We start from the raw sequence: 23036 nt of genomic DNA, 5'->3' as shown, positions 1-23036 counted from the left end.
TTCCGATTACAGCTGTACACAAAAGAGTGGAGTCCAGTTACTTCCAGTTATTTTCACAAGTTTATTATCACCAAAATAGAACTCATGGATGATATTACCTTGCTACCACCACTTCATCTCTTAGCAATGCTGCACTTTAGAGGCCTAAGAGCAAGTCCCATGCAGAACGTAAATATGGCCTTATTTGGAAACATACCCTATTCAATATACTAAAGGTATCTGCAGTTGTCAGTGACTAATTTGCTGAACTACTTAGGATACAAACCTTTTTAAAACAGAAGAAACTTCCATGGCTTTCTTTTTTTCGCATTTATATTCATTATGGATATGCCTCGAGTGGCTTCTGAATTTGAGCTACTATTGAAAGGTCAGCTCCAAGGAACTGTCTTAAACTGAAGCATTTGTAAAAGAGCCTCCTTCCAAAACCTGACAAAATCGGAAGTTATAGTATATACAAGCCAGAGAGCTCTCACTCAGGATTTCCGCACAAACTCAGATTCATTGCTTCATTAACTGTGGTAAGAAATCTATCACTTAAATGAACCCAAGTATCAAAGGAAAAAGTAAAAAATGAGAGCTGTTACATTCAACAACAGAAACAGAAGAACAGTAAGACTGAGTGTTTCAGAGCTGACAAATTGATTAAAATTAGCAGACACAAATAAATGCAATCTACTGAGGAAGAAACAACCTTTATCTGCATAATTCATGCCTTGCAAAGTAGTCTTTGAGAAGTAAATGACAATATAGATGAGGATTTGCCAACCTACAGAGTGCCAAAGTCTTTGACAAGATCCCTTGTCCATCCAGAGAGTTACGACAGCTCTCCTAATGCATAAGAGTGTTATGCCACAAGTACTTATATACATGAGCCAATACATGTCCAAGCAACAGCTCTCCACCCCAGTGAAGTTAACAAGGAGTTTACTAATAGTTATCTAAAATATTTGCAGCAAAGAGTATCAGAATGGTGGGAAATACTGAGGAAAGGGAAGAAAATCATAGAAAGTGTCATAAAGAACAGCCATGTAAAACAAAATTAATTGAACTGAAAGGTCCTGGATATAACTCTCTGTTTAGTCTAGCCATCAAACAAGCCCACTTACACTGGCCCACTTTCTGTTTTGCCAGGAGACTCCACTGGCAGTTACAGGGCATGGGGCCAAACACACAGGGCTTGACTGCTACCAGTAGGAACATGAAGATGTTGTTTTTCTGTCTTCAAGTTGTTTCCCCTCACTGCCCTTCTAAGGAAGCCACAGTTGGACTGCCAAGTCATTCCAGCATACCCATACAGGGACTCTGTTGAGGTCAGTCTCTGACTGGGAAACAGGATTCCCACGGTTCTGTATTTAGCTGTTTCAGTCCAGGCTGTGCACTGCTGAGCAGAGGTTAATGGATGAGAAAGGGTGTGTAAGAAGTTTCGGAGCCTGTCTGAGGTTCTGGTTTCTCAGTCAGCTTCAGCTGGCCTGAGTGCGTGGCTGCCTGCCCTCTCATCATCTCTCTATAACCCTTCCACGGCCCCATAAGCAGGGGACCAGGGACTTAGCTGGACCTGAGCTGATCATGAAGCCACGTGCTGGTAGGCACGCAGAGGAGAAGCTGCAAGGATAGTTAATTCAGGGATCACGATGCACTAGGGTGCGGTAAGCTGGTGCAGGGCTGCAGAGGCTTTTGGGAAGACAGAAGGAACATTTAGTCTCCTAGAGTATTACTGTACTCAAGCCCTGCACTTCATTAGCACCTTCTTCATACATCACAGTCACAACCTTGGCATCTGACATTTTGAAACTACCTGCATCCAGCTGGCAGAAGATGACCTGTGTCATTGCTATTTCTTCACTGCTGAAACAATTGAACCTTGGAACATCATTCTAGTGAATTTTAAAAATCTTAACAAAAACCAAACCAGCCCTAAAGATGATGTAACCTTTGTTCAGCTGAAGAGATTTCTGGAACCATACCTATTTACCCAGTTGAGCTCATTGACTTCTATACATGAAGCACTGTGAGAATGACTCAAATAACAGTACGGTCTTCTGCTCTGAATGCAAAAGGAGCCAAACTGCCTCATAAATGACTGTAGATAAAGACTTGCCTCCTAACTGACATGGACCAAAAATGGATTATCAAAAATTAGGGTATATGAATCCACCTAGTCAGGCTGCTGGCACACTTCAAAATCCAGCTGAGACTCCTGGCTCCCAAATGATTCTCAAATCACCCTCGAAAATGTCAACAAAGCCCTTTATGCAGAATACACTTACTTTCAAAGGTAACTCATTTTGTGAGTGCAATTCTCATGTTATTGTTTACCAACATAATGTAGGTCACTTGTTTGGCAGCCTCCATGTGTCACTGGCACATCAACAACACAGAAAAGCTTTCTGGTCAGCTGTAGAAACCAGCAACGAGGATGACCAAGACACTCCCAACATCAGAAGGTTTCCAGAGCTGTATGTGTGATAGCTCTATTTTGAAATATTAGATCTCTAGACCGAATGCTTGGTGACACATTGTTTAAATCAAAGGACACGTCTCTTGTGCTCAATACAGACACGAGTCCCTAACCCATGCTCACTACTGGGTTAAAATAGTGAGTGTAATTACTTAGAGTAAGTGTGTGTCATTATTCAGAGTAAGTGTAATCTCAGCACATAGACAAAAATTCTCAGAATTTATTATTCTGAAAATATGACCATCTCTTTTTTTATACAGATAAGATTATGCTCCAGGAAAGGAATGTTACAGTCATATAAAAAAAAAGACTTATTCAGAATATATATATATTCATATTTTAGGTGTCCATTGGATTTTACAAGGAAAGAGCTCACTAATATAATAAGACACCCCAACTCCCACAAATCTACATTTGGGCTTGAACAAAAGAACTACGGCTAAAACAGCAGCAATATTAGCACATCTTCTCGAAAACCATTCCTGAAAAACAAAGAACCTACACACTAGTTCACGCAGAAAACAAAATGTCATCTGCCGCTTTCTTTTCATTCAACAGTGCTCATTTTCCAAAGCCGCCTGATAATAACAGACAGGACAAAAGGGGTCATTCTCATCCGCTTTGGGCAAGGGATGCCAAATAGAAATTCTAAGCCCGTCAGCTCAACACAGCCTGACTGCTAAGCATTAAGCAACCGTGACAAGTGCTGGCCGCAGGGATACTTTACCTCACACAGAAATCTTTTTCTTGTGGACATCACAGGAACTTACAGTGTTTTAAATGGCCCTGGCATGTCCCAAAATAAGATAATGTGTAATAGATGGAATAAATCTCCTATTAGAAGTCATTTGGAAGAATAGCGTTCAATTGCAGGCAAAGTTTCTCCTGCTGCAGCCCCCAGATTAGGCCAGCCTTGGACTATTGTTCCAGCAGAGCAACAGATGGAAAGAAAGCCTGAAGGAACAGATTTTCAAGAGTTCAGCTCCCATGCAGGGACCTGCTTTTATGGAGGGATTTTTCTGAACGGCTCAGCACTTAGGAGTACCTGTTTTTCCTAAAAGAAGCCAAGCTGTTTTTATAATCTGTCCTTAAGCTTTCTGATTATATCCTTTTTCAATATAGCTTGAAAACAGACAACAAGACCACAGATGAACAACTTTTGTTTAGTATACAGCTCATTAGCAACAATTATAATACAAAAACATTTCCTAAAAAGTTTTCAGCTGAATAACTAATAAAGCACACAGGCACTCATATGCCTGGCAAGCGAACAAGGGTTACAAGGTAGATAACAAAGAAAGAAAATTAACATAAAGGAAATTTCTTTACCATTTTCCTTTGATTTTCTAGACTAAACCAGAATGTGAGACTTGCTGAAACAAGTTAAGGACAACAGAAGACAAGTTGCAAAATATTTTCATGACTAAATTAAACCACAGCGAGGACGCCAGTCCAGATCAAGACAGACATAATAAAGTTGCCAATAACCATGTGAAAAGCCAAAAAAACTCACTAGTATTTTGGGTTTCATCTGCAAAGCAGCTGAATGGTACTTTCAGGGTCTCTGACAACAGTAAAATAGTTCTTATCCTAAGATTCATGTTAATGATGCACATTTTCAAATATGCAACAACAGGTAACATGCACTAATATGTTTTGGAAAAAACTGGCCTAGCATCTTTCTGCATCCTGGATGTAACTACTCAACACATTTTAGAACTTCAGGGACGTTACAGAGGACTAAAAATAAAGCTATTTTAGAAGTTAGAAAAGTACAACACAAAGAAGCATGGGCTGATGAGCACTGCCTTAATGCTTGGTAAAGTTAAAGAAAAGCAGATAATCAGATATAATCAGTCAATAATGAAAAGAGCATCCATTACTAACGTTTTGCCAGAATCTCGCTCCTGTTTTCTTTTTATGAGCCTACAGGCTTGGGTAATGATGGCATCTTATCCAAGGATTGACACAGCAGTCTGAGAGTTACCACCATTTTCTTCCAAAGCCAGACCAGGACAATGGAAGCTCCTATCCTCCAGCTCCTGCAGACAGGGATCTCACTGCAGCATTGCAGGTATCTGCTTCTCTGGAGAGAAGGAGCAGGGGCTATGTCTGCATTAACTTAGGCACTCAGACACCTCTAAGCAAGGAGCGACGAAACCCTCTCTTTTTGGTTCTTCATGGCTTTGGTGGGATGAAAAGGAGAGAATATTATGTCTTGCTGTTCAGAGTATGAATTAGTAAAAGAGCTACAAGGCACGCATGATGATGGCAGCATCAGGGCTTAGTGTATACCAGCTTTTATTATGCCCCTAATTCTCTTTCTCTGTTTGTATGTTTGGTAGGACTTGATTTCAAATTGATAAAGGGAGAGAAACATTGATTTTTGCTCTGCTTTGCTCTTCTGGATCACCTTCTATTTTCCCTGTGCCTAGTCCTTGCAGTGTCCGCCCAATATCATCCTATTTCCCCTTTTCATCCCTCCTCAACCATTTCCCCAAATTTTTGGCCAGTATCAGACACTTTCTTGCTTCACCTCCAGAATCTGCCGTATTGCCTTATCCTCCAGACTGACAATTGGGCCTCCTTGTCATCTTCAGCCCTCTTCTCCCCCCATCAGCATCATGTACCTCTTAGCCTCCAGACCTCTGTTCTGGACTCTTCTTTTTCTGCTTTAACTCTCAAGATTAATATTGTTGGTCAAATATGCTTTTGAAAAAGACCACAGGCTGTAGCTGAAGGAAAAATAGGAAGCTGCAATGGGAAAGTGGGAAAATGCAGAAGGGAGGATAAGGAAAAAAAAAGGATGAAATTGAGCAGAGGTAACAGTAGGCAGGCTATCAAAGCAAGAGAAAGGGAAGAGTTTGAAGCTGATCACAAATGATAAGCAGCTATTAACTGCTGACCACCAAAAATAAACAAGGATGCTTACCAGTCAGTTTTCAACAAAAGATAAAAGTCATGCTAAATCTTAAATAAACATAAAATCTTCCTGTAGAAAGGAAGCGTTATCAAGAAAAAATTAGGACGAAGAGTTTGGACTTAACAAACTCTGACAGACATTATTCCTTGATCTATTTCCTCTACGGTCACTATCCAAGCTAATGGAATTACAGTCAGGAATAGGCCCCAGCTTTATGTTTTGACCCTACAAAAATTACACCCTAAGAAAAAAATCCATTCTCTTACACTAATTAATAATTGTTACAGGTCTGCAGCTCCAAAGACAACAGATTCTTGGGCAAGTACTGTGTTGCACGCATGTGAAGTCATGTCTACATGCAGTATAACACAGCAACAAAATGTGCGACATGACAAGAATATAAATATGACAACTGTAATGAAACTGACCTGCCAACATTGCCCCTTTATGAGACATTCTTCACAAAATGTCCTGAGCAGCTTCACAAAGTCAACCACGCTGAAACAAACAGGGTGTGAAAAGAACTAGCTAGCGAGCACGTTATCTGCCACATGCTCAACAGATTCAGGAGCAAACACCGAAAAAAAGGTGGCCTCACAAATAGGGAATTGGTGGTACCGGAAGTATCCAATGTTGTGGTAAGAATTCTTTCAACTAAGAAGTAAAAGGGACAAATGCAAACAGCAACCATTTTGGAGAAGTGATTGATTTCTTCAACGCTGAAATGGTGAAAAAAGCCAAACACACACATGAACATACCATTGTAGCTTTTTGTTAGATGCATTTGAATAATTTCTGAAAAAGCACTGAACGTGTGAGTAGTTGATGCCTCATTTCCAGAAGTGTTGGGCACTCACACCTCTAAATCCCAGAACAGTTTGGACTGGAAGGGACTTTCGAAGATTACCTAGTCAACCCCCCCTGTCATGGGCAGGGACACCCCTCACTAGACCAGGTTCCTCAAAGCCCCATCCAACCTGATCTTGAACGCTTCCAGGGATGGGGCATCCACAACTTCCCTGGGCAACCTGTTCCAGTGTCTTACCACCCTTACTGTAAAAAATTTTTTCCTTATGTGCAATCTAAACCTCCCCTCTTTCAGTTTAAAGCTGAAAGTTTTTAAGTTGTCCTGCCACTACAGGCCTTGGTAAAGTCAGCAGGACTTGCAACTGCGTGGTGCCCCTCCTAAGGACAGGCAGCCTCACTGTTCCACATCTACTTTGTAAAGATGTAATTTTGTGTTACCTTATCTCTACCTCCTCACAAACAGAGTGCCATCATATCCAGCAGCATCTCCTGACACCTATGTTTGACAGCCTCCTGGCCTTATGTTGTGCTCCTCAGGAGAAGACCATTTCCCCTGTGCTGCTGCCTCACGAGAATTCCCTCCTCGCCACATCCAAAAGCAGAATGGGTACAAGAACCCAGGCTGTGGGCACAACTCTACTTTTTATCTGCCTGTGAACAGAAAAGCCTCAAATAGCCAATATAACAAGAGAGGAAGTTTGCATCAAAAAAAAACCTCTGGCTTCTCCAATCTCAGAGGCTCCAAGTAAAACTCTGTCTGAAGGGCGTCCTTCTTTTTTTTTGCCTGGTACCTGCCCAGACCCACCCCCAACCTACAGAAAACCTCTAGCAAACTGCAAATGATGCTCCAGTTTAAAATTTTGCCTGACATACCTGTCACACCACATCTAGAGAGCTCACGAAAAGCCAGAGAAGGGCCGGTTACCAAGGCAGTGAGCAGATTCCAGCAGTAGCCAAACAGGATCTGCACTCGGAGGCAGACTGCTGCAAAAGTGCAGGGTCTCGACTGCTGAATGATAACGGCCTGAGGAGGGAAGACGGGGCTCAGCCTGGTTCCCCACTGCCTTCCCTCCCCCACATCTTGCTGTTCACAGAGGTCACTTTTTTCTCTTGGCTACGCCATGGGTAAAACAAACCTTTCACCGCAACACAGCGATGGCTCCACAGGAAATAAAACAGAGAAGGACACAGTGAGACATTGTCAGAACTAAATGATACCGCTATCGCAGACACAGCCCCATGCTCCAGCAGCTGCCTCTCCTGCTGTCACGAGATCAAAACCTCTTCCATAAAAAGAAAACGCAGCTTTTCTGCCTAAAGGTTTCCTGCGTTTTTGGTTTTGGTTTTTTTTTCTGTAACAGAGGTAAAATAAAATTGCTCTGGGTGAAATATTCCCCAGGCCACGGATATGCTTATTGCACGAAGCAATTCCACTTCCGATGTTGCAGACGTTGCTGGAGGTCAGAGGCAGGAACAGTCACACCAGGGAGCACCGCAGGCACAAAACTCTCCCTCCTAAGCAAGGCAGTGAGGCTCCGCAGCGGCAGCTGCCAAGGGGCTTCCTTCTGCTGCAAGCAGAAAAAGAGCTGACATAGTTCTGCATTTTTTAAATTGGATTCCTATTTATGTTTTTATTGCTAACTGGCCTGACTTCTCAGCACACGAGCTTTTGCAACATCAGGAATTTCAGGAGCTGGGCACCGAGCTCAGTGCACACAACAGCTAGCTGTCGCGCTGAATGGACGGGTTCAGCTGGGGAAGCACTGCGAGCCCTTCGCAGAGCACAGCGAGGCCGGCGCTGAATCGCAGAAACTTGATAAAGGCAAGCAATCCACAAACGCGTGACTAAATGAAAACCAACCAAGTAGTCTTCACAAGTGCTCTGGCTCATGCGTGAGATCCAGCTCAGCACTGGTGTTATTTAACAGCCATGATAATATTCTAAAATCATAACCAAAAATCGCTCCTCTCCTATTGGCAAAAAATCTCTCAGAGCTTAGCTCACCCAGAGCAACACTTGTTATTCCCACAACACTCTTCAGAGATGGCAGACGGATGATCTCAGCGAGACCTCCAACTAGCATCTCATATCTCCAGAGAATTATGACTTGACACAAGCGGCGCAAGCCTGCAGATGCACCCAACTGACTCATTGCAGACCACGTTCCTTGCTCCTCCTTAGCTACCTGATGATCTGTGACTGCCAGCTGTCCCCCCTTGGGGCTGGCTGGATTAGAAACGTCGACAATTCATTTGCTGCAAGGGATGCAAGCAGGGAAAATGGATCAGGGAACACAGACTGTGGGTAGAAACACTGGTAAACATCTCAGGCTTTCAAACCTCAGACAATATGAGACCTCAGGCCTCCGTAGGGACAGAAAGCAGCAAGTGGATAGTGCTCTATTAGCCCAATATTAGCCCAAGACAGCTCTCTTCAGGATTAGCTGCTCTTGACTCACGCTGTGAGCTTGGGCAAGTAACTTGATCCTTTGGGCCAGTCTGCTGACTCACAAACCCTAAATGGACTCAAAGCGTATTAAAGTCATACCATTTACATCAGTGGAGAATCTGGTGAAATTAAGCCATCTAGTAAGTTGAAGAGATGTGAGAAATTAACTGAGGTTTGGCAAGAGGGATCTTTTGTTGAATACACAAGGGGAGTAGAAATTAGATCACTAATCTGTGTCAGTGGGAGGGACTAGTGGAAAAGTGATGAAGTGATGCTGATGACAGAAAGGGAGTAGCAATTACAAATAACTGCACAATGTTTTAAGCTTCTACTCCCTGGTGTTACAGTGGCTGCAGCAACGTTGGATGAAAGAATGATGATTTCAGATACAAAACACAGACCCAGGACATTTCAGGATCTGAATCCATAAGGAGAAATGCTACAGCAGACCTTTCAGAAGCCACGTGGCTAGGACAAAGAACCAACAACACAGGAACAGCGTGGTTGTAAACATACAGTGCATCAAACACAGCCAAAATGCCAGGTGCCGATTCATGGGGCTGCCTTGTGCCCCTTACCAAGCCCCTCTGTGCCACCCACCCAGCTCCTGTCTGCAGCTCCTGGCCTCGCTCCTGTCTGTTCATCTTCCTTTGCAACCCCAAGGCAGGACAATGGTGCGTGCCTGTGGTCTCTCCAAGGAAGGGAAGGGGTTTGATGCTGCCCACCTTCCCACAGCTGGCAGAATTCCACAGCAGAGGTGCCATGAGCACAGGAGGCAGCACACCCCTCGCACGCTGCTGAACACGAGGGCTGGGGCAGGACTGTATCCATACTATACAACACTTTGCCTTGGTCTTCCCTTGCTCTGTGTGGTGTCCTGGAATCACTATTCTGCATCTCATTTTCAGTTCAAAGTGCTTGAAATAATGTGAGGGTTGTGCTAGAGCTCTGCAAAGTCATAGCCTGAAACAGAAGGTGCTTATGACAGGCTTTAGACACAGAACAAAGGCACGTGGTGGTGTTTGAAGGAAGAAAGTTTGATGAGATACTGCCAGAATACTGTGTACAGAGACAAATTTGATGCAATCTTCTCCATGTCACCTTTTGGAAACGGTCCCTGCGAGGGGTCCTGGGTGCCAACCCCTCCCAGGAAGAACAGACAAGCAGAGACCAGAAAGGCGACTGTCCTTTGCCGTGTTGTCCATTTGCCTGTAGGGCTTAAGGATACCTTGGAATTTTTCATAATATCCATCAGTCCCATCCATCTTGCAGTGCACAACAGCACCAGGATGGCTCCCCTCCCATGAGCAATGGTGCCAACAGCTGGCAAATGACTGGCAGACCAAGGAAGTTCGTCCACGAGAGCAAGGGATACGGACAGGCTGGGTTACATCTCCCACCACCTCCCAAGGGCAAGTAAAACAATGCTTATGGCCAACAGATGGCAATGTTTGGATGGCCCTCAAACACCTCACAACCTTTCAGATTTCACTCTCTCTGCACCTCTACATAGCAGGGCATGCCAGCACTCTTTTACAGATTGGGAATGAAACATGGTCCTAAAAAACAGAAGTGAGCTGTCTGCAGCCTAAACAGGATGTCTTTGAAATGAAGAATTGAAAATAATTCCCCTGAGACCTCAGCCAGCAGCTCTGGACCACACACTTCTCCTTCCCATTTGAGCATCCTGCATTGTGTGGCACTGCCCTTGTCTCTTGGCAGCATCACTGAACAAATAAAAACAACTCCAGTGAGGTCAGGGTTTGCTAGAACAGCCCCTGAGGGAGGAAGTGAAGGTTAGCCCTCAGGAGCCTGTTAAGAATGCACTTGTTTTTCATATTACAGGAACAGTTGGGGCTGTGGCTCTGTCACTCATAGCCAAGACGAGAAAGATGGATAACTCAGGAACAAGTTTCCAGGACAAGACTGTTATACACAACACCAGTCTGTGCTGGCAGATAACCCATCACACAGATGAAAAATGAGATGTCTTTAGCAAAAGGGTCTAGATAATGTTGTAAGGTGGTTTTGAGGGCATGACACTGTGTTTCGTGTTTAATGATGCCTTCAAGAATGCCTTGGATGCTATTACAGACAAAAAGCAATAAAGCAAGGCAGAGAGAAGCTTGGAAATCTTCCATCCAAGCCACTCTGACCAGTTTGTGTATTGTGCCAAATAAGTAGCAGTTATTCCAGAAAATCATGGTTCAGAGGGTAGACCTCAGAGAACAGCCTACACTAGCAAAAACCCAAGTCAAGATCTATTCCTAGCTAAGTGACACAACACGGCTCACACCCACACGGCTGAACTCTTATACTCCAGAACAGGCTGGCTGCACCCCTCCAGTCCTGGGCCAGCTCCTGAGCTGTACCACCATCACCCAAAGGAGTGCTAGCTGACAGGAGCTGCAGCAGACAGCTACATACTTGCTGCAAAACGTCCTTGGGGTTTTATGCTCACAGAGCATCCTTGAGTGCCAGACATACACTCAGCACCGCCTGCACCAAGAAAACCCTCCTTACAGGACCCCAACAGCTCCAGCTCTGACTCCGAAATGTGCGCCTTCTTCAGGCTGTCCTGTTGACAACATCTATACTAGCAAATAAACACGGTCAGGGCTTGGGCTGAGATAACGGCACACAATGTCTGTCTTGTGAGTTTTCAGCGTGCTTCCTGGCATGAATTTGTCCCAGGCTAATTACTGCTTTTCCAAATGATGCCTGGCCATAGTTTAGGGATCAGTACAAGCTCAGGGCCCTTCCTGTTTTGGACATGGCCAGTTTGCTCTGGGGAGCGGAAGGATTTAACTGTTGGACAGGAGCTACTTCATCCTAGTTGGCACAGAGCAAGGCTTCCTGTCTGCTTTTATTTACTGTTTAGCCACAGTCAAATCACCCTGCCGCAGCTGTGTGTTTCACTGTGATGATAAATCTTACTACCCCTCATGATCTTGACATGACTGGGCATCTCAGGCAATATGGAAAGAACGGGTTTGAGTCTTATACAAAATTTATGGAAGGTAATAGAAAGCATTTCTTTCACTTTAAGGACAATTGCCATTAACAACAATCTGAATGCCACATTTCTGTGCACAGGGAAACTTTTCCCCAGGCAGACCTACAAAATCAGTTTTACTCCTTTTACCAAAGGGATAATGGCGAGATCTAATTTTTCAGTACCGTACACAAGATGAGACCTGAGAAATTTAAGCACAGAATGAAGAGCTGCTGAGTCCTAGATGTGTGCCAGTCCTTAAGGACACTCTCCTTTCACTGGCTCTTCAGATGATTCCAGACCTGGCCAACTGCTGCAAGGGCCAGCAGCAAGACGATGTGATCCCCAGGTGTGTTAATTAGTACCAGCCCGAAGTTACAATGTCTAATTCATGGATTTTTGGCTAGGTTTTACAGATCACTTCCAAAAATGGTTTTCCAAAGGCCGCTTCTTTGATCCTTTGTAACCAAGACAGAAACTTCTGCAGCGGGTCCATGGGGAAAAGGGAACAATGGTTTTATTAAGTCTGCTGAGTTAGAAACTTGACAGCATCAGACGAAAGGCAAAGCAAGTCTCCCATCTCAATTTAAACTGAGCACACATTCACCTCACAGACAGCTTCTTCTAGAGCAAAGAATTCTGTTATACTTCCTGAACAGAAAAGCAACAGGGCAGCTCTGAATCCATCCCTCATTAGCAGGCTGTCTCATCTACAGGCAGTTCCCCGGGTCTGCTGATTAAAGATTTCCCCGTGCCTTGGTGAAAGGAGCAGGCTAATCAATGAGGTAATGCTTTTTTATTCTAATTAAGGACTTGAGTCATCCTATTATTCTGAAGTCCTTGAAACAAAACATGTTTAAATCTGCCCAATTACATCATGTTCAATCCTCTTCCAAAGCAGAAGTAAAAAAAAAAAAAAAAAAACCCAACAACAAAAACAACACAGAGACACTTTTCATTCTGTGTAGTTGTATATTTATCCTGTACCCCTTCAAAAGGATCTCCTGCCTCCTACAAATCTGTCTCAGTTAAGTAAGGGCTTGCTTAATACGCCTGCAGAATGGTTCACGGCAGCTTCTGCACGCCTTCATTGCTGTTTAGTTCTGCACTGCTACAAATGACCGCACATTGCTGTTAGAGATGGGAAAATAAAAAGCTGAGAGTTCACTCAGAGGACTATGGGAATTATTTGAAAGTTGGTGCCAGCTAGCGGCAATGGCATTTCATTCCAGTTCCCTGACATTACTTGGCTCTACAATTCTATATACAGAAGAGTGTGTGGTAAGTTTTATTGCTAACAATGAACCAGGTCCACTAAAAAACCCGTGACAACTTTCTTAAAAGCAGACTTATCTACTTCAGCGAGCTGGTCAAATTCCAAGCTGGGTATTTATATTTACATTGGTGCAATTCCCCCTACATTTCCAGTTGAATTATATGTTCTTTGCTTACTGTCTGATACTGCAATGAGGTGTTGCACTAAGCTATTAAGTCCTTGCTGCATTTTACCCCAGGTGTAGTTACATTTGTGTTCTGCTTGAAAACACTGCCGGATAGCACACACAGCTATAACATTACACAGACTGTAGAGTTATTCGCAGTCCTTTGGGTTTAGGATGATGGTATAAACACAGATTTACTATTTATAAAACCCATTAAAGTATATTCAGTGTTCTAATCAGAAAGAAAATGAAGCACATTAAAATAATTACTTAAACTCCCTCCCAAAGGATCCTCATGTTCCAGCTGTGTACGTACTGGAATCACTCAAGCCAGACATGACAGAAACTCATCACTGAAGTTTAACCAAGGCAATTGCTTCAACATGCAACATAAAACCTGGGGAAATAATGACTGCATAATCTTATGGGGCCAAAAATCCAACACTAGACCAGGAAATATGAATGTAGATAAGGACAATGCTTGTATGGGGGAGGACTCTCATAAGTTTTCCTTAGGTCAGGGAAGTGACTATTGCCAGAATAAAAGAAAATACAGAGCGGCCAACTTGAGATCTGTAAGTTATGCATCCACTCCTCTCCAAACCTCTCTGACAGTCTCAGTGCTCTAGCTCTGAGCCCAAGGTACAGTTCTTTCTGACTGAGAGAAGTGGACAGAGAAGGAAGGTTTTTGCACTTAGCTGTCAAATATGCTCTCCTGAAGGAGTGCTTATGGACATAACATATGCCAACTACAAGCCCAGGAGTACTAAAAAAAACCAAATCTCAGTTTTTCTGAGTGCACTTACATTCAGTTAGCACTACCCCAGGACAGCAATGAGAGAAGAGGGCTGAGTTTTTCAATCCAACTCAATTCCCTTGGCTGGAGAGTACAGCTCGAAAAGCTTCTCACTTGCACCACTTGGAGCCACGCAGGCCTTGGCAGAGTTCTCCCAAGGAAAACATCTTCCAAGAGCAATCACTCAGAAGACACAAAGCAGAACGAATATGGATGATTCTGTGAGATTCAATAGCTAAACATGGTTTCATTTTCCATTGTCTTTTTTCAGTCACCCTCAACTTTCCATCGTCTTTTTTCAGTCACCCTCAACTTTCCATCTGTGGGGGGACAGTAAGATTTGCAGTAAAGAAACGTGGAAAGCTGTGCTCAGGAGATAGGATTGGAAGCAGAAGAGAAAGGAAAGCCCATTGCATGGGAAAACAACACTCACAACACACCTATAAACATGAACAAAGTTCAGGACAGACAAACTGGAGGGACTGAATTCCTGCAAGGAGAGCATCCCTGCCATCCTGCTTTACTCCCTAGCCAGTCGGTTAACACATCTCCATGGAGACCCTAAAAAGGGTTAAGAGCAGGAAATTTATGAAAGGTTTGTCCTCTAACTGGGTGGGTAATGCACACTTTTTGCTGCCTTTTCTTGTTTTTCATCTCTTTGATGAGGAAGAACACTATACCAGACAATATCCTTAGTTTTCAGAAAATTTTCAACTGTCAAAAATGTTTCAGTAGAAGACCAACAGGATTGTTTACTGGCATTTTGCAAGTTGCCAATCTGACAGCAGCTGGACTGGAATTGCGACAAATACTTGTGTCACTTGGCAAAGTAATGGTCGAGCATGCCTTGCAACCTAAACTTGTGACTCAACAACTGACAGAAAATAAAGATCTGCCTGTTTAAATTTCTGAAGGCTTCACAGCTGTGAGCACGGATACACACACTGCTAGGAAAACAAAGCTCTTTCTTTTCTTGTTCATTGTTTTAACTATCTGAATTTCATTAAAGAAAAAATAACCTGTATCTTCTCTCTTTGACGTTTTGGCACCTTCACTCCCTCTCAGCTGATCAGGACAGCCAGGCAAGCTTTGTGTGACTCCTACTGGATTCAGAGGGGAAGTCATGCATGTACCTGGCTAGACAAAAAGGCAGTTGTGAATTTATGAGTGGCTGAGGAGTAGGAGCATGCCTGAGGAGCAGCATCCTGAGGAGATGCAGGAGTACAACCCTGCCAACTAAGGACCAGAAGGCACAGCAGCTGAGCACACATTTTGACAAATTTGCTCCAGACCATCTGTCCATCAGACGGCAGCTGTGCCATGACACTGCTCCAGCCTGCAGAAATTCTCTTCCTTGGAGGTGAAAATCCACCAGCAAGCATATTGCCCTCACCCATTACAGCTCTGGGCACTCCATCAATAAAACCACTTGGAAAGATGCTAAATGCAGGACTCCCCTTAAGCCAATTTCTGCCTCTTCGTCAGCCATTCTCAGCAGTCCAAGGTTTCTGGCAGAGGAAGCAAGATCACATGTTGCCACTTATTTCTCCCCCAAAGACAAAAGGCTGAGGCCATCCCAGGCTCTTCTGCCACAACACAGAAAAAACAGAAAGGAAAGAGAGCACTGGGATGAACAGCTCAGGATTCAAACCCTAGCCTAGCTACCATTAGGGAGCTGGGAGACATGAAGGTGTAGGACAAAACCCAGGAACAACTGCTGGCTTGTGTGCCAACCTACATCCTCCAGCAGCCAGCCTGGCTCTGCGGGGCTCTGGCAAGGCCAGGGCTGGCTGCTCCTTCCCTGCCAATCTGTTGCTCAAAGCCATCACCCATTTCATTTGCAGCCAGAAAAGGTCCCAAGTCCTTTAATAAATCTCCTTACCAGCTAAACCCAGCAAAGGCAAACCTCTGGCACCAGGAGTGGTTGAGTTTGACCCCAGCAGCAACTAGCTCCAAGGCTTTTAAAAACTTTGGCTGAAGGCCCCCAAAAGGTCAGCCCTCACCAACCCCATCCCTTCCTAACTATTGTCAGGCGTTAGCTGCATCTGCGTTTAAACACAACAGATGCAAAGCCTCCACCTAGCCACGTGCCTTTATTCCTCTGGGAAGGCATAAATTTGGACGAGAAGAAGCCATGAGGGGAAATGCACTGAAACAATAGCAAAGGTAGAGAGTGGAGACAGAAATTCTGCAGGACCCACGAGGAGACAGAAGAGCTCTTGCCTGGGGAATACCCACCCCCGGGCTCTGCGCAGTTTGCCAGGAAAAACGTAGGGCTGAGGGAAGATATGCTGTCACTGAAAGATTTAGGGAGGCAAAGGAAAAAGGACGGAAGGGAGGGAGCCTGCGAGGGCTGCGGAGAGCTCATGGAGGTGGGAAAGGAAAGCACAGGAAAAGGTGGGTTTTCACAAGCTGGTGAACGAGTATTACCTCAGAAGTTAATTGCAGCTGAAGAAATGCATGCACAGGGCTGCTGCAATGCTTTAACCCATGAAGCAGTCATTCTCCTTTTGCAAAATTGGTGCTGCTTTGTTCAGAGAAGCTGGTTCTGAGCCATTTTAATCAGCTGCTGTCTCAGGTTTATTGGAGTAAACTCAATACAAGTACTAAATTTAGTTGTTTTAACTACAAAGTGAGAGGAGAAAGATGCTAAAGCTGTTGGCTTCAACCTATAAACAATGAAACTTCACAGCTCATCCACAGAGGGAGAAGACAAAACCCAATTCAGTTACCATGATTTGTTTTTTTAAATTGTTTTACAATTCAGAGCTAGAAATGTCTAACTTGATCCTGCTTGGATCAAGTAAAAAAATCCACAACCAGTTGCCTAAATTCCCCTACAGAAAGCAAAACCCTAAGCAGCCCTCAGGGCAGACTGGGAGCAAACTAGGCAGCAGGCAAAAGGCTAACCCCTGTGGGCAGAGGAGCTCAGGGCCATACTATTTTTTTTAGCAACTCCTTCACACCCTGGGCCTGAGCACAGGAGCTCAGTTCAAGAATTCAACTGTTATAGGACAGTTTCTGGTACTCTCCTGGCATGGGACAACTTGCCTTCTCCTAAACCACCCTAATCACTGCCCAGGAGGCATCGCAGGCCAGTGGCCATTTCCAGTGGGCATTCTGGACATAGCAAAGGTAACCTGGAGGACAGGGGAATGTAACGGTATAGACACGGCCAGATACTGCCCAGTCAGCCTCAGCCGATGTGCCCTAGCACAGCTGACCTGACTAGCATTGATGCTGCTCAGGATTCCTGCTTCACACGTCTCTCTTCACTCCGTGCAACTCTGTTGTCAAACCACTGGCAAATTACACCTTTTTCAGTTGCAGAATTTTCAGCAGTATCATCAAGACTATCCTAGCTGCGGGTGAAGAGCTCCTCCATCTTGTGGCTGTCTTCTGTGCTTTTCCCTTCACAGGATTAGCCTCTTCCGGATCTAGTATTCTTGCTTCTTTCACTCCTAAAGGCATTCCAGTTGGAGAAACCCCTGCAATTGTGACTAGTCACACAGTAATATTTTGTAATTTACCAGGAAAATCCTTTAAAAGACAGCAGTGTTAAAAGATACTGCACCTCTAAAACCCCAGGTATATTGTCAAAGTGTCATGGTAGCCTACTGAGCACTTAAACATATGTTTCTGACAACGTTGGGATAGACGGATTTAAAGACGAGTGATAAAGAGTGGTATTGTGCTCACTTTGAAGAGAACAATAGAGACAAAGATCAATCAATGTACTTAATATTGTCCCTATAACATGGAGTAAAATACATATCTGATTGCCCACTTCCAAAGAAATTAAAACATTTTAACAAAGGGATATTGTAATGATCATGGCTTACCAGAAAAAAAAAAGGAAAAAAGAGATGCTAACTTTAAAAAAAAACAGTTTGGCTGTGAGAGCCTTGTGACTTACAAGTCACTGTACACTTACACTGCCAAGAAAAATGAAATAGAGCTAGAAATGCACCACTGCTACAAAAGTGAATACACTACATTCATTCCCTACAACACAGCTGGTGTCAAAGGACCACCTTACTCAGCATTAGGAGTGCTTGTTCTTACTGGACCTGTATACTCTGTCCAAAGCTGAAAAGACTTCTATAAATGTCCAGGAAAACTTGCAGAGTAACTGGTGACAATACACTGAAATAACAATACCCCAAACTATCAAGAAGGGCAGTGAGAAAAGAGGAGATGATATACCCCTCGAAAACATATTTCAAATTAATTTCAACAATGCACTCCACAAAAGTAACCTCATTTTGACCACCTCTTATTCTAGGAAGAACTAGGCCTGGGGGAAATTAAAAAAAAAAAAAAAAAAAAAAAAAAAGAGGAGGGGTATTAAAAGCTGAAAGCTTCTTCAGAAATATGTATTATGCTTTTTGAAATGTCCCTGATTTGAACAAGAAAAAAACCCCAGTCTTTCTGTTGTTAAGAATTCCAAACATGGCCCAAGATCACCCTGCTAACACAGAAAGAAAGCTTTTGGATATGAGAATCATATAGCAGAGAAACACAAAGTTTGTAGACCATCGTTACACCCACAAAAACTGAAACGCAGAATTGGCAAGCGAGTTGCCCAGCAGACATGAAAGAGAAACTCAGACACAGCCTCGAATGTGAGGAAAGGAATCAGCACAAGTGGGATGTCTCCTCCAGGCAAAAGGAACCAGACCATTATGAGCTTCCACCTGGATGATCACCAGCAATACAAAGACCCTAGTTTAGCATTTTACCCCTAAGGCCAGTACATTTAACTGGATATCTGGTGGTTCAGTAGCACAGCAGCACTGCTGGGCCAAATCCAAGTCACAGCATTCTGGCCCAGGAGTAAAAGTTGTTACCAAATGAAGCGTGCTGACAACATATGGAGGCCTGTGCTACTGGAGCAGTTTCATCCTCATCCAGAAAGAAAAAACCTGTAAGATTATGCCAAACACATGATTCAATTTAGGTCAGAGCTCTGCTGCTCAAAGCACCCTGGCCACTGATACTGCTTGGAACGGACTGGCTTGTTTTAGTGCTGACTTTACATCTTTTCAAAGGTTTTTCACAGGGGAAAGGATCATGTATTTTTTTCTTTAATCTGAATTCACTATGCATTAGGGAGCAGTTTACTACTAAATGTATTTATCCAGTCTGCAACACCTTTTTTATTCATCCTCATCCCAAAGTAACTTCAAGCACATCTGAAGCACTAAAGCTGAGGCCTGCAAGCTCCCTCTTTAAAGCATGTAAGCACCTAACACTTAATGGGCATAGAAGACACCCTAAAATGGTGACCCAAAAATTGCCCATCCACTGACAGCTAAGCTCCTGCCTTTGGACTCTTACCTAGACAGCTGTTACTAGATGGCATAAAGCTGGGATACGATGCTTATGTCCAACCTGATCTCCATTGATGCGAATGGAAAAATAGCTTCCATGGAAGCAGGGCGAGTTACAGGGGAATAGAGATAATGTAAGATCAGATTCAGGATTCTCATTTCCACTTTCACGTTTCTGTGTCAACACTGTACATGTGAGATTTATAAGTATTAATGGAGTTTTTTTTTTTTTTATAGATAGCCAACCACTCGTTTAGAGTGCAAAACATCTGGCTGCATAACATGTCATGCTGCAGCCCTGTACCAGTAAAGACCATACTTCTTACATAAAAGAAGGTATTCTGATTCAGTAAGAATTTTGTTCTCGAAAGGAATGGAAGCAATAAACTAAATGAGGATTAAATACCAGATCTTGTCATCCTTCAATGCATTAAAAGACCAAAATAATCAAGACTTTCAAATGCTATGTCAAACTGTGCAGAGCAGAAAAGCAAACTTATTGCTTGTTTTGGCACAGCAAATTCTTTGCAGCTTATACTTGTTATAAGTCAGAAAATACAACGTTGCATTTGCTAACCCAATAGATCATTTTCCTATCCAAAAAAGGAGAGCTTCTTTTGTAAACTTACCAACTAAGGACCATTTTGTGGGAAATACTGCTTTATCTAACTTCTCATTGTAAATAGTTATTTAACTTTTTTAAACTCTTCTTCAACAAAAGAATAATTTTGATGTTGAGTAATTAAGTGCATGTTTTGTCAAAAGAATAATATTTAAAGTTTTCTAGTGATATGTAAAAGATTAAATACTTCAAGTAAAAAGGATTATATCTGGACATCAACAATTACATATGATTATAACAGCAGGAGCAAAGTCCAAATGGCACTTCCAGTATTAGTCATTGTAGTAGACCTGACTTATTGTGGGAGACTCTGGCTTAGAGCCTGGAGTGAATGATCCCCTTGGAAATGATTCAAGGTAATTGGGAAACACCGAGAGGGCTCTGGCCTGTTACTATTAGTTAATGCCTATTGCTATGAAGAAGCATTTTGAAAGCACTGTCTGGGTCCAAGACAAAGAACATTCAGTAGTGACTGGTGACTGTGGGTGGCTGAAACAATTCAGTTGAGTCAGTCAGTGCTTACTGAAGATCAAGAACAGGAAAGCCTTTTCTACTTGGGCATCTAAAGCCTGAGATACCCTAAAAAAAGTAGTCACTACTCATGATCCCAGCCACTGAGAAACTAAATTTGCTTCCAGGCCTCAGTAGTCAGAAATGTTTTTTGGGAATTAAGTAAGAAACTCCATCTTGAAGTGAAGAAAATAACTGAAAATTATCAGACAAGTAAGCAAACCCGGATACTAACATCAGCTTTGATTCAATTATTGTTTCTCAAGCTGTTATTGTTTATGCTTTAGTGGCACTTAGCCTGTGACACCTTCAGATAAGAAGGAAAGAAAAGCCTATTTGTGAACATCATGATTGAAATGTTGGCTCTTTTGGTCTTTATGCTGCTTTATAACTTTATCTCCTTGTAGACACAAAAGGAGCTCAGAAGCAGTTCCAGACACTGTAAACACCAGTGTACTCCAGAGTGGCACATCCAATGGACCCTGGTGGCTTTACGTTTTGTGGTGGGACCCTGCAGTGTCCAGTAAAGTGTCTACTGTAGCTGTGACTGTTATCAAGGCATCCACAATGTCCCTCTGTCACTTGGATTTCCTGAGGAATGCACTAAAGAGGCACGACTAAGTCTCTTCCCTCTACCAACGCACCTCCTTCACGAAACTGCAGAGGCCTCTCCTCCTCTGTGAAATTCAGCTGAAAGCGTCTGATGTTATAAAATGTTGCGATGAGGGGACAGTAACATAGAACAGCCTTATTTGTTTAGCAAACTAGGCTAAAAAGTAAATCACACAGGCACTACCAGCCATACCTGATTATACCAAGAGGGTCTAAAACTTCTTCCTCCTCTTCCTCTTCTTTTTTCTCCCCTTTTTTGGCATTTTCCACTGATGAAAGCTGTGAGATTAAGTCAGGTGTCTTCTCCTCTTTGAAAAAATCCAATGCCTCATTTTCTTCATCTTCTTTCTCCTTGTCATCAGGAATGTTTTTACCCTTGAAGTCAAGGGCACTAGTAGATTTTGTTCCTGCAAAATACAGCAACGGATGCAAAACTGAGTACACAGGATAACAACTATGTTTTATTTAATACCTCGCACCTGTTCCTGATGGTTTTGTTTGGGGAATAAAGGACATGATCAGCTTTTGTGAAACTCTTTCAACATTCCTGACTGTCCCTTCTATCCACTGATTTGTCATTATATGTCTGATCTGTTTATTGATTGAAAGTAGTTAAGTAGAGAAAGACAGAGGAAATGAACTTTATCTGAGACACTGCAGGGCATGTCTAATCTGCTTATTTATGTTCCTTCTATAGTCAACAGAAACAATAGAATTCCCACATGGTGATTCATCCCATCCAAACAGAGTTTCCTTCTGAAGTGCCTGTTTCTCTCCACTAGCTACAGAGAGGTTGTAAATACTCTGCTTAGATGTAGGTAGCTAACTTTCATATAGTTAGTTGAGATGAAGTCTATTTTTTGTTACTAATTTAATTCTTTTGGGCTAAAATTAGACCATTGGACAGCACGAAAAAGTTTCCACAGCAGTTCTTCAACTTACACTCAAAAATGAAGCCTGCAGTTCTAAATCCCTTCAGTATGCAAGATCTATCCAAATGAGTAAATTCAGCAAAGAGAAACATGCACTTTGATCAACTCTTCTCACCATACTTGTTACATGCAAAGCCCAGGAGAATGAGGAGAGAACTATTCCTTGCTGTGGAGTCTCTGGATGTTCAGGAAAGCAATTTGAAATAATGAGACTAGCTAAAAATAGTCTCTTGAAGACCATGATGGATAAAATTCATGGTTTCATCCTTTTGACTGTTAAAGTAACATGGCATGGGAGACTCTTCTCACTCAGCTTTTCATGCTTGCATCTGCCAAACCACCCATGGCCGACTTCATTGACTCAATGTGGGTGTCTACTCTGAGCAAGTGATCTTATGCTCCCTGAATAGGCAAGAAAGTGCCGGTCAGGGTAGGCAGTGGATGTTAGGATGCTGCTTATCTTATCCGCACAGTCATCTGTGTTTTACCATGTTGATTCTCCCTACACACCCCTGAAGATATCGGCTATGTCTCCAGCATCTGTAAGGGAAGTGTACACAACTAGCTTGAGAATCTGCACTGTATGTACGGAATTCCACCTGGTTTGGTAGGGTGAGACTTCCATTATTCTAAGGCAGATTTCAATGGACAGGTCACATTACTTGCACCCAATCTGTCTGCAGTATAAAGACAGTCCAGACTAATTCAGCTGTAGACATGTGCACCATGGTTAGGTTAATCAGCATGCAAAGGTCAATTGACACAAATTCTGAATTCTCAGTGCAAGGGGTCTACTTTCTCAAGAATAATACCAGGGAAAAAAGAAAACAAAACAAATCCAAAACCTTATTAGCAAAAGAATTTTGCCAAATATTATGCAATTTTGCCCCACTTGACTTTCAAAAGCTGCCAGTCTCACAGAACTTCTAATCTGGCCACACTTGACACTTTCACAAAATCGGCTGTTCACACATGGTGACTTGATAGCACCTTGTAACTTCACTTCCTTAAAACTAATGCTGCACTGAGAATCCTGCACAGCACCAGACTGGAGCATTCCCTGCTCAGCAGCTCTCAGCTGAATTAAGAGCTGAGAGCCCATCTGTTCCATTCATTCAAAGACTCCCTGCTATGCCCAAGGAACTTAAGAAAGGAAC

At 43.0% G+C, this 23036-nt stretch overlaps 1 protein-coding gene across 1 annotated transcript in view; it reads right to left on the bottom strand.

Moving 5' to 3' along the window:
- HS1BP3 (HCLS1 binding protein 3) overlaps window positions 1–23036 on the bottom strand; it is a 47667-nt gene that overhangs the window by 13078 nt on the left and 11553 nt on the right. The window contains exon 3 of the mRNA XM_009885311.1: window positions 21141–21354. Coding sequence (XP_009883613.1) covers window positions 21141–21354 — 214 coding nt within the window. The remainder of the gene's footprint in view (window positions 1–21140; window positions 21355–23036) is intronic.

The sequence above is a fragment of the Charadrius vociferus genome, unplaced genomic scaffold (genome assembly GCF_000708025.1).
Source record: "Charadrius vociferus isolate BGI_N301 unplaced genomic scaffold, ASM70802v2 scaffold173, whole genome shotgun sequence".
Lineage (NCBI taxonomy): Eukaryota > Metazoa > Chordata > Aves > Charadriiformes > Charadriidae > Charadrius > Charadrius vociferus.
The sequence above is the reverse complement of the archived record's forward strand: the minus strand, read 5'-3'. Positions and strand labels throughout refer to the sequence as shown.